General features: G+C 39.4%; 1 protein-coding gene across 1 annotated transcript; it reads left to right on the forward strand.

The window, feature by feature from the left end:
• The first annotated feature begins 927 nt into the window (after positions 1-927).
• LOC111871138 (mitochondrial GTPase 1) lies at positions 928-15067 on the forward strand. Its single transcript, XM_023863998.2, has 8 exons — positions 928-1264; positions 2309-2373; positions 4614-4808; positions 6348-6495; positions 6957-7115; positions 8520-8601; positions 11484-11590; positions 14840-15067. Exons 1-8 carry the CDS (start codon positions 1165-1167, stop codon positions 14953-14955), a joined length of 972 nt encoding a protein of 323 aa, XP_023719766.1. The 5' UTR covers positions 928-1164; the 3' UTR covers positions 14956-15067.
• Positions 15068-16372: the final 1305 nt, after the last annotated feature.

Raw genomic sequence — 16372 nt, forward strand, 5'->3', positions numbered from 1 at the left:
TTTATGTAATTTCTTTAACCATTTCATTTTCGTTACATTGTTATTCACTTTTGTTGTTATAGGTGTATTCCTTCTCTTGCTTTTGCCATATAATGCTACCTGTACTGGATTGGTGAACATGAACATAAGATTTTCAATAGTAATTGCATTTCTTTAAGATATATTATTAATTTTTGCTATATAATCGTATTCAGTACTGAACTGGATTATGAATAGATACCAAATTTTCAGTATTGAATATATTTCTCTAAGATATGTTATTATTTCCGCCATATTATTCTGCCCAGTACTGAACTGGTGAAGATGTATATATCAGATTTTCTTATATCATTAAATGCAGTCTTAATCTTGTTGACAAAAATGTATTTCACCTTCTCGAATTCCATCGTTCTAATGAAAATAATAATAAATGGGAACATGAGTATTGTTGCTTACAATACATGATTTATAATACTTAAATATAACCGAAAAACTGTGATCTGTATGGCTTTCAAGTGTAAGCTATGAGGAAATTATGGGGTTTAATATATGTATCTCTGATGGAAACAGAATTTTCTTTCGAGTTTCCCTACCTTCAGCTTTCCTAAATACAAGTATTCCATGTATGTCACAGTTTTCCCACCAATATCCTTTATGCATTCCTCGCCTCCCCCATCGCTGCTATACCTCATCCTCCTTGACTAGTGATATTGAACACAGTTCAAAAATAGAAATAGGTTTGGGGGGGAAACCTCTGCAGTACAAGAGATCTGGTTGTGAAAGTATTTATTGCTCTCCTAGCGAACAAGACATTGGTTGGGGGGCACTCAAAATAGTTGCTATGTTAGCATTCCTTCTTACCGATTGTGCTCTCGGTCCTGTCGTCCATTTTCAATTTAGTTAATGTAGAATTGTAGAGATGGCAGTAGCGACCGGTAGTGACCGTGGTGTCATGGCGGTAATGTTGGATACTAATAACATAGGGGTTTCACGGGCTTGATTTATTGTACTATTCAGGCATTGTGGTTGTTCGAATTCTGTTTCAGCCATAACCTAAATCATTCACCTCTGGTACACAAGAAAAATATGAGTGCATAATTTCCAGTATTTGCTGGTCTTCGAGTTTCGGTCATTTACCCGTCTAATGTTTGGTTTTCGACTTATGATTATTTACTCATATGTGATATGGCAAAAAGGGTCGCCAGTTCATTGTACCAATTTCGAGAAACTTTTCGTGTAGTAAATAAAGACGTGCTGCGATGGTTCCCGGGTCATATGGGGAAAGGTAGTGTTCCCTCTAGTTAAACTTTTGACAATTGCTTGATAGTATTAGCAAGATAAATTGACACAATTCTGTATCTGAGGCTTTAGCCTACTATAGATGTAATGAAATAAGGAAAAAATAATAATAAACTGAACTCTTAGTAAATACAGCCTATATATCCTTTCTACCGAATGTAGGATGTGTAGTTAACCTATCCAAATTGAACACAGCATGTTACAACAATACAGCATGTCATGGGACCTGTGTATACATCTGTAGCAAGAAAAGTTTTAATTTCCTTTGAAAACAGTATATTTTGAGATTTTCTCAGTATCTTCAGGGCAATTAATACCTGTCAGCAATCCACTACTGTTGTTTCAAACACCTCTCTCCATTTTATACTCATATTATTTAATTTAACTTCAGTTGACACAGCATTAAATAATCAAACGTGTACAAACAAAGTAGTCCATGTTGTGCAACTGCAGTTTGTGTTACTGCAGATTTCTAGTACCTGAAACCTTTTAGTCATACCATAAAAATGTTGATATATTTTCATTACAAATCATGTTGCTACAAAATCTATTTGTTTGAATGGTTATAAGAAATTCTCCAGGATGTACTGTAGGGAAAATATATCAATAATTCCATTCTCTTGAGTCACAGGTTATCGTTTGTGATTGTTCGAATTTTATGTACAGTAACACAAGATGAGTTAATATTCTGGCACTGAAATATGATATGTGAGTGCAAAAGGCAAAAGTAACAAATTAAAATATTCAGCATATTATTAAGGAAAGTTAATGTGATTACTTACCATGCATCTGAGTAACCAAAGCAAGTATAAGTAAATCGTTAATGTTAAATAGATAAATACAAACTAAATAACATTTGTGTCATTGGTGTAACAGTGTTTACCTGGAGTATACGAAATATATTATATTCATCACATACTATATCTGTGCTTCTTACAAATTAATTACACTTGCTAATTCTTCAGTTGTTATTGGTTAATGTGTACTTATTAATTCCTACTTTAATTTGAAGTGAAACGTTTTATCTTAGGTTTAAAGCAGATGCAACAAAGACTGAAGCTGGTAGATTGTGTGATTGAAGTCCATGACGCTCGTGTATCCTTTTAAGTGTGCCTTAGCCTGGTGAGACCTTATGTCTTGGATTGGGTCTCACTCGGGATTGATATTGTCACATGTTTGAGTATGACTGTAGATGAGGTTTGGATTGGTAATCAGAGTCATTGAACCCTTGCAGATTGTAACTACAAGTAACTATAGTGCTAAAGCCGCGGCATAGCTCAAGCGGTTAGTTGCTGGCTTCCCACTGTGGCGGCCGAGGTTGAATCCCGGGACTGGTCAAGTGGGATTTGTGGTGGACAAAGTGGTGCTGGGGCAGGTTTTCTCTGAGTACTTTGGTTCCCCTGCCAATTTTCATTCCACCAATTGCTCCACAATCACCCACAGCTATCATCTGGGGCTGGTACAATAGGCCAGAAGTGGCTGCAGTACAAGAGACTTAGTCCCACCCCCACTAGCAATAAAAATACTAAGTGCTATCACTAATTCACACACTCAGCAGTTCACTATAGCACATACTAAGTCTCCTCGGCTGCTGTGTCTTCACCAGTCATTATCTGGCAACGGGTTCCAACAGCAAACTATCCCCGTGACTCAGGTACCAGCTCCTAACTGCAACGGCTTACAACTACTGAACTGCAGCAATCGTCTTAACTGACTGACTGCTCACCAACCAGCTCACTACCTGAACTGAACTTGGTCCATAGAGTCATTTAGGCTCAGAGTGGACCCACAGAGAACACCACTTGCAACATCTCTTCTTTTGCATGACATCACTGCAGATGTTATGTGTCCCCCTGTTGTGTGTGTATGGGCCATTACCTAGCAACAGGTCTACATGCTACAGTATCATCAACACAGATATCTGTTTAATGATGTCACACATTTCCCTTTCGTAGTCCTAGCTTCATCCACACCTGTCATGTATTCAAGCTCACTGTTGCTATGTAGAACAAAAGTTTATCTATGCTTTTCAGGCATGGAGGCAAGAAGAGAGATACATACAGTTACATCCATTTCATTGTTTCAAGTTAATGATTTTATATTGCTAAGAAATGTTTAGTAGACTGTACTCATTTGTCTTCGTGTCAAGTTTGTAATATGGTATACTTCTAATAATGTGTGTCAATGAAGGCAAAAGGACTTGCAAATAATAAGAAACCATGGATAATCCAGTTTTTGGGTGTGACTGGGAAATTATGATGATTGTTGAATGGATCATGCCAGGTCAGATCAACAAACAAAATTGTTTTCAATCTCATCATCTCTGATTTCAGTGAAATTTGTTGTATGTGTTGTCACACATCAGAAATGGATGTATGCAAAATGTTATGTATTTCAATTTTTTTAAATAACTGGAATTTTAATATTTATAGTAACTAAAATCTTTCTTGTGGAAAGATTGGTGAAATTAATATGTACAGGTAATCTTGTCAAAATATTAAAATGGGGTGCACTGTAGTCTTTGACCTTGATGGTAAAACAGAGCATTAGAATACCGTCAAATATGTATTTAGGAAAAGGGCTCCTTAATTCCATCTTCTGTAAATATTTAAAGGAAATTGATATTAATAAATCAAAAACTTATCTGATAATTTAAGTATTGTCACAACTTAGGGGTGTGTGACTATAGATGGAGGTTGGATTGGTGAATTGGATTTATTGACCACTTGTACGCACCATCTGGAACTGCAATAATTACAGTGCTATTACTAATCTGCACACTTTATAACTTGCTGCAGCACCCACTAAGCCTTTTTCCAGCCTACTGTGTTCAACAGCTGTTCTCTAGCAACAGCTTCTAACAGTGGAGATTCTTCAGCTTCTGGCACTCACATTGTTACTGTCTGGAAAATATGCTGCAACTGAACTCTTGCCAACTATCAACTCAACTATAGCGCCACCTCTTCTCAGCTTCCCTCACAGAGCATGACTCAACTGTCAACCCTCAACTAACTGGGTCCCAGGCTGGCAGCCATTTCACACCAACCTCCTAGTCTTCTCTCTGCAGACTGACTTTTGACTGACAACTGAACTCTCTCACTCACTAACCAGATACTTCACATCACTGCACTTAACTGAACTCACTCAGCTAGCCTGGGGCCCTCGGTATATAGCCTCAGGGTAGACCCAACAGAAAACATCGCCTCCAACATTTTTTCTATTGTTATGGCATTTGCATAGTGATAGCCCAGATAGCAACGTTTGTTCTTCTCGCGATTGTTGCATAACAGTGGCACTACATGCTACAATATGTAATTTTTCTTAATTGATGACAGATACCTTTGTCTGGACGTAATCCTAATTTCCGCTACACTGTGAGTGGAGTGAAACCACATATATTGGTTCTAAATAAGAAAGATCTTGCAGACTTGCAGATGAGATCTGAAATGGAAGACATTTTAAGGAAATATGGCTATCATCACATAATCTTTACTAACTGTAAAGACAATAAATGTCCAGGTGTAAAGCAGGTCGGTATATGGATAAAGTATTTTAGATGTCAAAATATATATTGTCTACTGCTAAATTTAATTTCATAACTCAACAACAGTAAAAGTAAAAGTAAAGGTATCCCTGTACCAGGCCATGAAGGGCTGAGAGATGTTGAGGGTCCCACATTATCTAGACAACCGGCTCAAAGATGGCGGTAAGGTTGTCAGCCTTACGCGCCAGCCGCGCTTTACTCCCCAGGAAAATTATTTAATTCTGGTACTCATTTCTGTTAGAGGCTGAGTTGACCCCAGGGTCATGGTGCAGCTGGAAGGATTAGGTCAATTGAAAAAAATCCATTGACCTCATTGGGACTTGAACCCGCAACCTTCTGGCTTATAGCATAGCTCCTCAACCAACTACGCTACCGCGTGCCCCAATTCAGCAACAGTATTATGTCTAATTGTTGTCTGGTATATGTAGTCTGAGTTATGGTAATTTTCAGGACCACTACGATTAATATTTATCAGTTATTCCAAATAAATACTAGAATAGTTGTATTGAGGTTTTCACAGCTGTGACTATGAAGAAAGCAGTCTTCTGGGATGTGGCACCATATAGATGTGGTGTTAACCGACGTTTCGGAGGAACATATCGCCTCCATCTTCAGGGTAGAAGGAAAAATAAGAAAATCCACAAGCGATGAGACAGTGAGAACTGGTGCAAGCACACTGGACTGATGTTGGAAAGAAACTCAGCTATGTGAGAGCAGGAACGGGAGGGGGGGGAACAAATCTACATGGGAAATCAGTGGAGAGGGTAAAGCAGTGTTTGTATAGGATATTGTGTCGGGGTAGAGAAAGGCAAAGTTAATGGAAGGGCATTAACCCTTAAGCTTGGGGGTTGCTATGTGAGTCTGTCATGGCCTGTGTAGCCTTGTGGATCTGGTGTCATGTTCTGGGGGNGGGGGGGCGGTTTTAGAGAACGGATGAGAGGCTTCCATGACTTGGTGAGATGTTCCTCCAAAACGTCGGTTAACACCACATCTTCACGGTGCCACATCCCAGAAGACTACTTTCTTCACTAGAATAGTTCTATGTTCTTGTCATTCCTCACCATGTGTAATGATCCTAATGTTTCTTATTCAGCACTACATAATTTCAAGCTTTCAAGCCTTAGGAAAAGCTGCATTGAGAATGTGAGGCACTGGTCAAAATCTGAATCAAATACTTTTTGACTTTGAGCCAAATGTGACGCACGTGTAGGCACTTTCATTTTTATGTACAGGAAAAGAGTGCTGTATTGATCGTTATGTTATGTACTTTCAGGACTATAAGAGCTACTTCCCCTGCTTAAATATTGTCTCAAATTCTCCTGACCTCAGATATTTAGTGAAGAATTCAAATTATGATTGTCCTCAATAAATTTTCTCAATACTCCTCTTACTCTCTCCAGATATTCAACTTATCAGTTTCTTCCCCCTTCCATCGCGTTTGTATAACAAGCCACTTTTCCATCTTTGCCCTCTGCCATTCTCTAAGGTGTTGTGTTCCCATGGTTACTGGTTTCCATATTTCCAGATCATTCCTACTGTAGCTGGATTAGTTTCTGCATCTGAAAGGTATAATCGAAGTGAAGAAAAGGATTTCTGTGTTATGGTGATTGGTGTACCTAATGTAGGAAAATCATCCCTTATAAATGTGCTTCGAACCAAGCATCTCGGTAGAGGTATGTGAGGTTTGATTTAAGTTATAAACCGTTTTTAAAAAACTTCAAGTTCCCTGGTATGAGGTTCTTGAAAGCTGTATTTGTTCTGGTCAATTAGAAATTTCTGCAGTATTAGAAGTACTGTAATTAATACATTCCTTTATAGAAATATTAGTATAACAAATATACTGGTGTGTATTTCTTGCCACCAGTTGTCACATGAGGTAACAATCCAAGTCAAAATTAGAATTACAGAAAAATTCACAATTACAGTCGCTAATGAGTGTTACAAGCTGTATCTTACAATTTAATTTTGGTCTCCTATATTTAGAGCCTGCTAGGTGAACTTTTACCTCCATGGCTCCGTAGAACTTCATGATGTTATCCCTATGCATATGAACTGCTTCATTGTCCGAGTACTTTTGTTCTGTTTTCAAATGAGCTCTTTAGTACTGGGATAATGTATGAGTACCATATTACAGGAAAAGCAGCTCCAGTTGGTGCGACTGCTGGCATAACACGGAGTGTTCAAAACCGCATTAAAGTGTCTGAGAATCCTCTAGTTTATTTGCTAGATACACCAGGCATTCTGACCCCAAATGTTCCAGACATTGAGACAGGACTTCGGTTAGCTTTATGTGGTAAGCCATTTACACTTTTAGGGATACTGGCAGTTTCTTTTATGATATATCTATCTGTCTGTGGCTCTATATCTATCTCTCTGTTGCTCTACAGACCTTTTTTGGGCCTTGACCTCTTTTTCAGTTTCTTAATCCTATACACAGTCAGTAGGATTCCTTGGTTGGGAGATCAGCCCATTGTAAAGCCGTTACCTACACACAGGACAACACAAACACAGAATAAACGCACACAGACATTCATGTCTTGAGTGGGATTCAAATCCACAATTCCAGCATTCGAGTGAGCAAAGACAGTCCATACCTTAGATCATGCGGCCACTGTGATGGGCTTCTTTTATGATCTAGCATGCATTATGTAAAGACATCAGTAATTAAGGTGGTTTGGTTGTTTACAGCCAATATTAACATATGCCTCTGAGACCTGGCAGCTATCCAAGGTAGATGAAAGATCATTAAGTTATCTCAAAAGTTCTCAAATGCTTTCTTGGAACAATGCAGGATAAGGGTACATGGAGGAAGAGATATAACCATGAATTGTATAAGCTATTTAATGAGCCAGATATTACTAAATATATAAAAATACGCAGATAACCTGGGCTGGACATATGGAAAATAGTAGAATAGTCAAGCATGTGTTTGATACCATACCTGAAGGGACAAGGAAAATTGGTAGGCCCAAACTGATCCAGGAAATTACGACCCTGGGAGTGAAGAATTCGAGGAATGTTGCTGTGAATAGAGAAGATTGGCTGAAGTGCTTGAAGAAGAATGATTAATTACAGATATAATTTAACACGAAGAAAAATGAGATGAAAATGTGTGTTAAATAGGCACACGTGAGTCACAGATTTTTTAGATTATATTGGGAGAAAGGAACTTGGTCTTGATTTGAATGCTGATTTTTAAGCCCCAGACTTTAAGAATATTCAGATAATGCATGATCCCAGTGTTTGAGTGGGTGAAGACATTTCATGCCTTAGACTGCACAACCAATGTGATTGGCTAATTAGTCTGAGAGAAAATTCTTGTTCTAATTTTGTTTTGTGAAATATTTCCACAGTCATATCCCATTGAAAAAATGTCACTCTCACACATGCCTAATATTAAACTAGAAAGAATGTGACCTATTTCAAAGTACTAAAGTGGGGGTAAACCATGAAAACCACACTTCTGCTGTTGCTGGGACTTGAACCTGCTTCAAGACCTTAGTCAACCTGTCAGCATTTAATTACATGACCTGTTGGTTAAATTGCTGAAGCATTGTGTAAGGCACATTGTTTCAATTAGCTAAGTCTCTTGATGTATTCATAAATGAAATTTGTGTTGATGTCCCTGTGCATTGGTATTTCAATCATGAGATTCATTTGTTCTTAAAATGGCTAACTAAATTTGTCTAACTTACAGCTTGTCTCCAGGATCATTTGGTTGGCATTGAAACCATTGCAGATTACCTTTTGTACTGGTTGAATAAAAACAATCAATTCAGGTAAAATAATGTTGTATTTTAACATCCTGTTGCACTGATTTGCATCCATGATGTGTATGTATTGACCGTCGTCTAATGCACACAATCTCACTTGTCACTTCACTACACGTTTCGGCATCACTGTGCCATCCTCAGGTGTGTGTTATTTACGTTAAACTATTGCACTGCTCGCCATCATGTGTCATCTATAAAATGATTTAAAATGTATATTCATCATGTGCTATAATAAAATTTATATATTAAAACTTGTTAAGATTTATCATCTTATACGTCGTATTTCAAACTCGCGTATTATATCAGTCTTCCGCTATGGAAGTCATTCTTCCTATATTTTGTGTATACTGCGTCTTGTGACGTGTCCTTCTCTTGTGGCTGCGTGCGTTGTGCAATAGTTCAACGTAAATAACACACACCTGAGGATGGCACAGTGATGCCGAAACATGTAGTGAAGTGACAAGTGAGATTGTGTGCACTAGAAGACCATCAATACATACACATCATGGTCAGGTAAAATAATTTTTATTAATATATTACGTGTTCAAATGTTTATCTCAACAGAAATTGGCCTTATTTTCACATGAATCCCATTGCAGTCGAGTTCATCACAGTCCACCTTCTTAAGATCAGTCCCTTATATATCTACTATGATCTTATATGTGAGATTGATGGTGATATTTTTATATCCTGAAATGTATTTGGTATTTGTCAGTATTTTAGAATGATCAAATCTAAGAGGATGAGATGGGCAGGCATGTAGCATGAACAGGGGAGAAAAGGAATGCATATGGGATGTTGGTGGGAAAGCCAGAAAGAAAGAGACCACTAGGAAGACCAAGACATAGGTGGGTGGATAATATTAAAATGGATGTTAGAGACATAGGATGGGATGGTATGTACTGGATTGATCTGGCTCAGGATGGGGACCAGTGGAGGGTTCTCATGAACATGGCAATGAACCTTCAGGTTCCATAAAATGTTGGGAAATTCTTGAGTAGCTGCACAACTGTTGGTTTCTCAAGAAGGCCTCATCTCCATGGAGTCAGTTATTCATCGGTATTAAAATGAATATATTTGGAGTGCACTGATTCTTGTGACCAAAATTTTCTGTGCATCTCCCATCCCCCTAGTGATACTGCTTGCTGTGGTTATTTCAACACCCTTTCACTCATAATTATATTTGGTGAGAGAACAAATTATAAAACTCCTGCAATTTTCTTGAGCTCCCTCTTATTTCCTTCTGCTTAGCTCCAAGTATTCACCTCACTACCTCATTCTCAAACTTCCCCAGTCTATTTTCCCATGAAGGTGTATGAGGGAGTGGATGTATAGATCCACATTTTTTTGACCTCAGCATTATTTGGAGGTGAGTGGTGAGCTTCACTCCTCGGCCGCTTTACCCCCAGGGAAAGAGCCCCCGGTACCCAGTGGATAGGAAGCTGGGTGGGCCCCAGAAACAGTCTGGATGATGTGGAGGAGAGAAAATTCTTAACCCCACTGGGACTTGATCTCTGACTCCTCAGTTGTCCAGCCTGCGGCCAGTCGCTTTACCAACTATGCCATCCCAGCTCCCTTGTGTTAGATAACAAATGGGAAAACAGAACTTCTGAACAGCACATTTTTAAGTTATTTAGCAACGGTGTCAGCGTTGAGATTATAGAGTGCCAAATGATAGGACGATTAGCGAGTGTGGATCAGTTGGTGGAATGAGAATCCCAAACCTAAACTTAACTACTCAGAGATATCCAGCCCTAGTGCCACTTTGTCCATGAATCTCACTTGACTTGGTCTCAGGCAGAACGTGGGCTGCCTTGCCAGGAAGCTGGTATCTGAATGGAATAGTGAGCGTTACTGAATTTAATATTCTTTTAATTTTTTCATGATTTCAGTTTTACTTTGTTACTATTATATGGCCGCCTCTGTGGTCATAATTCCCACCTACAGATCCAGAGGTCCTGGTTTCGATTCCTGGCGCTACCAGATTTTCTGTGAAGTAGTGGGTCTGGAACAGTGTCCACTCAGCTTCGTGAGGATAAAATGAGGAGCTACTTGAACAGAGAAGTAGCGGCTCCGGTCTATAAAACAGAGATGAACGGCCATGGGAATCCGTTGCACTTACCATGTGACACCCTCTATCCGCAAAATTTGACACCAACTTCGCCGACAAGTGGTGGTCTGTCGGTATAGTTCACTTGCGGACTAAAGGCCACGGAGTTTCTATATACAGCTCTTACCACATTATGGAAGGGATGTGCTCTTGAAAATGTGTCTATTGCAAAATTCCATAACAGGGACTCTATTTTCCATTGACTCCCATAATATAAATGGAGATGTGCCCCTGCAAAAATTGTTTTAGTCCACAATTGTATTACTTGCAACTGAACTTAGTGACCTGTATTCAGATGTCTTACATAAGTATACTGAACAATACAAAAGACAATAAGAATAGCAACCAGAGATCAGAGTTTACCATGCTACTAGCCATGCACGTACGCCAGACACGTGCAAATACTAGCCTGTAGCAAGCTGCAGGTCCTGTTGTACATCACCAACACATGCATATATGCAGTTGGAAGTTCTCAAAGAGATAAATAATTTTTCTTAATGAGTCATTTTGGTTGAGTTTGTTAGTCTGTATTTTGTGTTTAAAAGAGCTAATATATATCTCAGATTTCTGTAGGGACAAATTTGCGGTCAGTAATTTCTGAAATGTTACAATTTTATGACCTGAAAGCCACTGTACTGTGATTTTGTTCTGTGTTCTGATGATGAGTCATGAATATATGTATACTTCCATTAATTTCTGATTTAACTGGATATGTTGCCAGTACTGAGCTCACCCCACAGTATTCTGAATGCATTACTGTGGAGCTTACTTGTTACAGGTATGTAGATGTCATGGGTTTGGAAGAACCAACAGACAGTATTGGAACGCTTCTCATCAAAGTTGCTTTAAAGCTAGGAAAGACACAGCGAAAACGTGATATTAGTGGTAAGAGTTTGTATTGAAATATACAGAGGTGTTCATTCCTTTGTTTACAACCTTATTTCTCTCAGTTATTAGAACAGCAGACTGTCTAGTGGACACCTTCATTCTGTTAAGACTTATACATGCTGCCACATGGATCCGATAGGTAGTTCTGTCAGTGCTCAGTAAATATTTTCAGTAATGGCCCTTTACTCACCTTATAAAAGGAGGGCAGATTATCCTTAGACTGGGTGCCACGGCTCACATGGCACTCTTCTTGCATAGACCCACCACAGTATCTGATAATGCATAGTCTGTTTTCCTGCTGCAGTTTTGCTTAAATTATATTATAGAAGAGTCCTAAAGTGGTGACCCTCTGCTTCTAAGCATGCCTCATATTGTTAGAACATATTTTTAGACATAGAATTATTTAAATCAGGTGATCATTGAGGCTACAGTCCTCAATTTTTGACTCATTCACTGAAGACTTATTCTAATGCATCAGTAGAATTTTTTGCAGTGTGCGCTGTGACATTAAGGTAAAGGTAAAAGAGGTAAAGCTATCCCTGTAAGAGACCATGGAGGCCCATAGTGTTGTGAGATGTCAAGGCTTCCAAATTATTCCAGACATTCGACTCACAGGTGGTGGTGAGATTGTAAGCTTTATACGCTAGCTGTTCTTTATGCCCAGGAGAGGCTGAGTCAATCCCAGGACCATGGTGTGGCTGGAAGGACCAGGTCAATTGAAAAATCCAATGGCATCATCGGGAATCAAACCCACGGCCTTCCAGCTTGTAGCATAATGCCTCACCCAACTACCAGGCACATTTATTCTCCATGTGAGTTTTATTTTTTGCCAGTCCACACTGGAGAGCCAAGAGATATAATGATTTCTTTGGGTTTATAATCGAGCATCAGTATCATCAAGTTTTTCTTCAGTCAGTACATGCCTTTCTTGAAATTTCTGTTTATCCAACACTGATCCCATACAACATAATTTTGTTATGATATTGTAAATCACTGCTCTACATTTCACTATACTGTTAGGATTCTTCCTACAAGACTTCGTGCTTCTTTTCTGAACACAGCATTTGTAACTGTACTTGTGCACGTCTCAAGTACAACTAAGCATCGTTTCACCAGCCAGCAGTGGAAGAACAAATTTCTGGCTGGCCAGTCTAAGGATAATCTACCCTCCCTGTGTTACAATACCTACTGGAATCAGTGTCTTCCTACATCCAAACACATTTCACACTGATGCAGGCTTAATGTTGATTTCTTGCTTGGCTTCCTCTTCAACGCTGAAGATGGAAGTGACATGTTCCTCCGTAACACTGGTTGACTTTCAGTGTATCACGTGCTGTTATATCTCATAAGATGGAACTCTTCACAACCACTGCTTTGAGAACCTCAGAGCCTACATAAGGCAGTAATAAGGCTGCAAACAAAGGAATAAACCTCTCTATATTCATACATGGCTTATTTCTTACCTATTTTATTGTAACTGGTATTTGGAACAGTTATTCTCCCACTCATGATCTTACCATTTACAGTGCTGGTGTCAGTTCTGTGCTGTCTTCCTGTCTACATACACACCTGCACTATGCTGCTTCTCAGCTTATACTGTCTTGTCGAGAATTTCGTAGTCCTTAAGGATGTGTCTCACATGTGCTCTGGCTCCTTCAGTCGCTAGTGTAGCTGGTTGGCTCTCGAATAGTCTAGAAGGTGGGGAGGACATTTATTCCATACAAGGAGTGCATATTAGCTCCCTTCTCAGTGCTGCTCGACCTGAGTAATCCTTAGATAATGGCACCAGTCTGTCAGAGAGTTGCACCACTATTATGTCTCTCGGATCATACTAGATGCTTAGACTGCATTGTTGATGTGGGTTATCATCACATTGTAAGAACCATCCTGGCCTAGCTGCAGCTTAGATGACTTCTCTGATATGGGTCAGACAGTACAACCAGACTTCGTCCCTATCCTGAAATCCAGCGCAGTTGGATATGTGTTCATCACTGTCCACAGCTGGTTCACAGTGGCCCATAGCAGTGCCTGCAACCAACATCCTGGCCATGTATAGTCCTCCTTGCTGAGGAATATGAAAAAGAAAAAAATGGGTTCCATTAGGCTGTTAGCTGCCTCAATCTGCACCTTCCCCTCAAATCAAGCCAGCATGAGGCAGGATGATCTTGGTTGGGATGCCATGACAACTTTTATTCGCCCAGTCATAGTACATAATACTTAAAATTCACATCGTGTTGTAGGCTTGCAGGACACTCTGCCCCAGGTTGAATCAATTTGTGGTCCTTGAACACCAAAATTTGTAATTCACTCCACCCCTGAGGTAGCTGCTCCTGTGTCTCCTTCAAGACGGAGTGTTTCCCTGGTTGCTGTCAGTAGAATGTGTGGCTGACTTGGGTTCCTCACGGGAAACCCTGTCAAGTCAACGATGATGTTGGCTACAGATATCCTGGTGTTGATGGTCATATGGCATGGCTTGTTCCCAGTCCATGCATCAGTGAGTGGGCTGTTATTCTGCTTGATGAGTACATTGAGTGTGAAATGAGGGAACAAGGGTGATGATGCCTGTGGCTCCCTCTGCCGGCTCTTACTTGATTCCCCGGTCCAGGTTAGCCTCCTCATCACGTCTATGATATGCCTGACATCTCATCACATTTAATACAACATTGGATAGGTGATCTGGTGGATGAGCCATTGAGATGTATGGGGAGACAGTTGAAACTGAAGATGAAACAGGTGATCACAGCGGCAGAGAAGGGGATTGAAGTGGTTGAAGAAACTGAGAAATTTATGGCCACTGAAGTGGATAGTAAAATTTACCAGATATATTTAGCAGATCTGCTGTCTGTGACTTATTTCAAAATTATTACCCATCTTTAGCTGCTCAAGGAGCCGTAGATATGCAGCAAAGATTAAGAGGCTGGCACAAAAGTCCCCTGCTCCCACACAGTACTCCAACTTCTTTGTGGCACTGTCAGTTGGCCAGCAAGCAGTTTGCATTAAATGCTGTTAATTGAAATCGGTCCAAATTAGTTGATCACATTTGTCAAACTCACATACAAATGGAATACCTATACATTGAAGATTCTCAGAGAGCGCAAATTTTAAGACTGTGCTACTTTGAACTTGCGTTCGTCTAGAATTTAAGTTTAAGTATCTGAAAAGCTGTGGTCTGTTTGCACCAAGCAGCTGCATTTCAGTTTTAATTCAGAAATGTAATTAAAAGTTTTTCCTTGTGTATATATACAGGTAATGGTTATGTGGAGATACCAGATTTACCAGCTGCAGCCTACCACTTCATCAAGGCATTTCGAAATGGAGACCTTGGAAAACTAATGCTTGATACGCAACAGCAAGCATCTTAATGTAGTTCATAATTGAGCACAATATATACCCTAGGTTCCTACTGTACATTTGTATATCCACCATGCAGTGAGATTCATGGGAATAAAAATGTTTTGCATTGTTATATCATAATTCTCTGTGAATTAATTATTTAAAATTACACTCCCCCCCTATTTTCCTTTGCTCATTTTCCATAATCTTCTGACCTCATTCAGAGCTAAACTATCTCTGAATGTGGTACCAAGAAAACAGGAAGATTCAACATTGCCAATATGAAAGTATGCCACTGGAAGTGTTCAACCAGTTCACAGCTTTGCAGGTCATATCCCTAAGATCAATCAAAATCTCTTGTGATCTCCCTCATTTTCCAAATCCCATACAATAATTTACTAAAATTATGTATTATTTCTTGTATTCCTTATATGAGCTACATGTCCATCCTATCATAACATGATTTGGACTGGTGCATCCTTTTAATTAAAAACCCCAGTTCCTGGACTTCACATACATTTAAATCTCTGAGGCAGGGAGCAACTTTACTTACATTTTGAAATTCCACATGATGCTTTGGAGCTGAGTTATGGAGAGCTGCATGTAGTTTAAGAGTCTTTCATGGAACGGAATCTGTCAAAGCAAGAAGATTTATGCAGTGAAACAGCAGAATTTGAAAATGTATCTTATCTCATGATGCTTTTGTGTGCAAAACAAATCCTACACTACCTTGCTGGATACTTCTTTTCTTGATCCACCTCAAGAGCTCATTCACAGGCTGTGTTTGTTGAAGTCCCATGACAGGCTATGTGGAGGTTCCTGTTCAGACCTCCACAGCACTGGTTCCTTCACTGGATGTCACATCATCTGAACAGGACTTGGGTGCATTTTGCTCGTTAGTGATCCACATCCTCCAGACTCCAGGCATTAGTTTCTGGATACTGCATTATGCTTTTGGTTTAAAGTCTACTTGAAATATGCATTGAAGAGAGCGCAGTTCAGAATATATGGTGAGCTTCACAGGACCACGTGATTGTTTTTCTAAGAACAGTAATAACTTAGGTACTGGTATCCCTCTCCAGCTCTATTACATATTTATTGTATTCCACAGTACAACCAGCTTCCTCATTACCTCATGTTCAGTTTTGGCTCCTGAATTGCACTAATCATGTGCACCACCTCCTTGACTTTCCAAATATTGCCAATTCTGTTAAAAATATTGCCCTTTCATAGTTTTGACTTCCCTTGCAAGAGTGTATGGAATTCCTGTTAGTCCTCATGATACCATAGAATATTTTTCTTTGCAAAAAGTGTCACACAATTCTGTGAAATAGTGGTCAGAGTTCCTGACTGCAGATCCAGAGTCCCGGTTTCGATTCCCGGCGTTACAAGATTTTCTGTGAAGTAGTGGGTCTGGAACAGGTTCCACTCAGCCTTGTGATGATA

Source organism: Cryptotermes secundus, unplaced genomic scaffold (assembly GCF_002891405.2).
Source record: "Cryptotermes secundus unplaced genomic scaffold, Csec_1.0 scaffold250, whole genome shotgun sequence".
In the NCBI taxonomy this organism is placed as follows: domain Eukaryota; kingdom Metazoa; phylum Arthropoda; class Insecta; order Blattodea; family Kalotermitidae; genus Cryptotermes; species Cryptotermes secundus.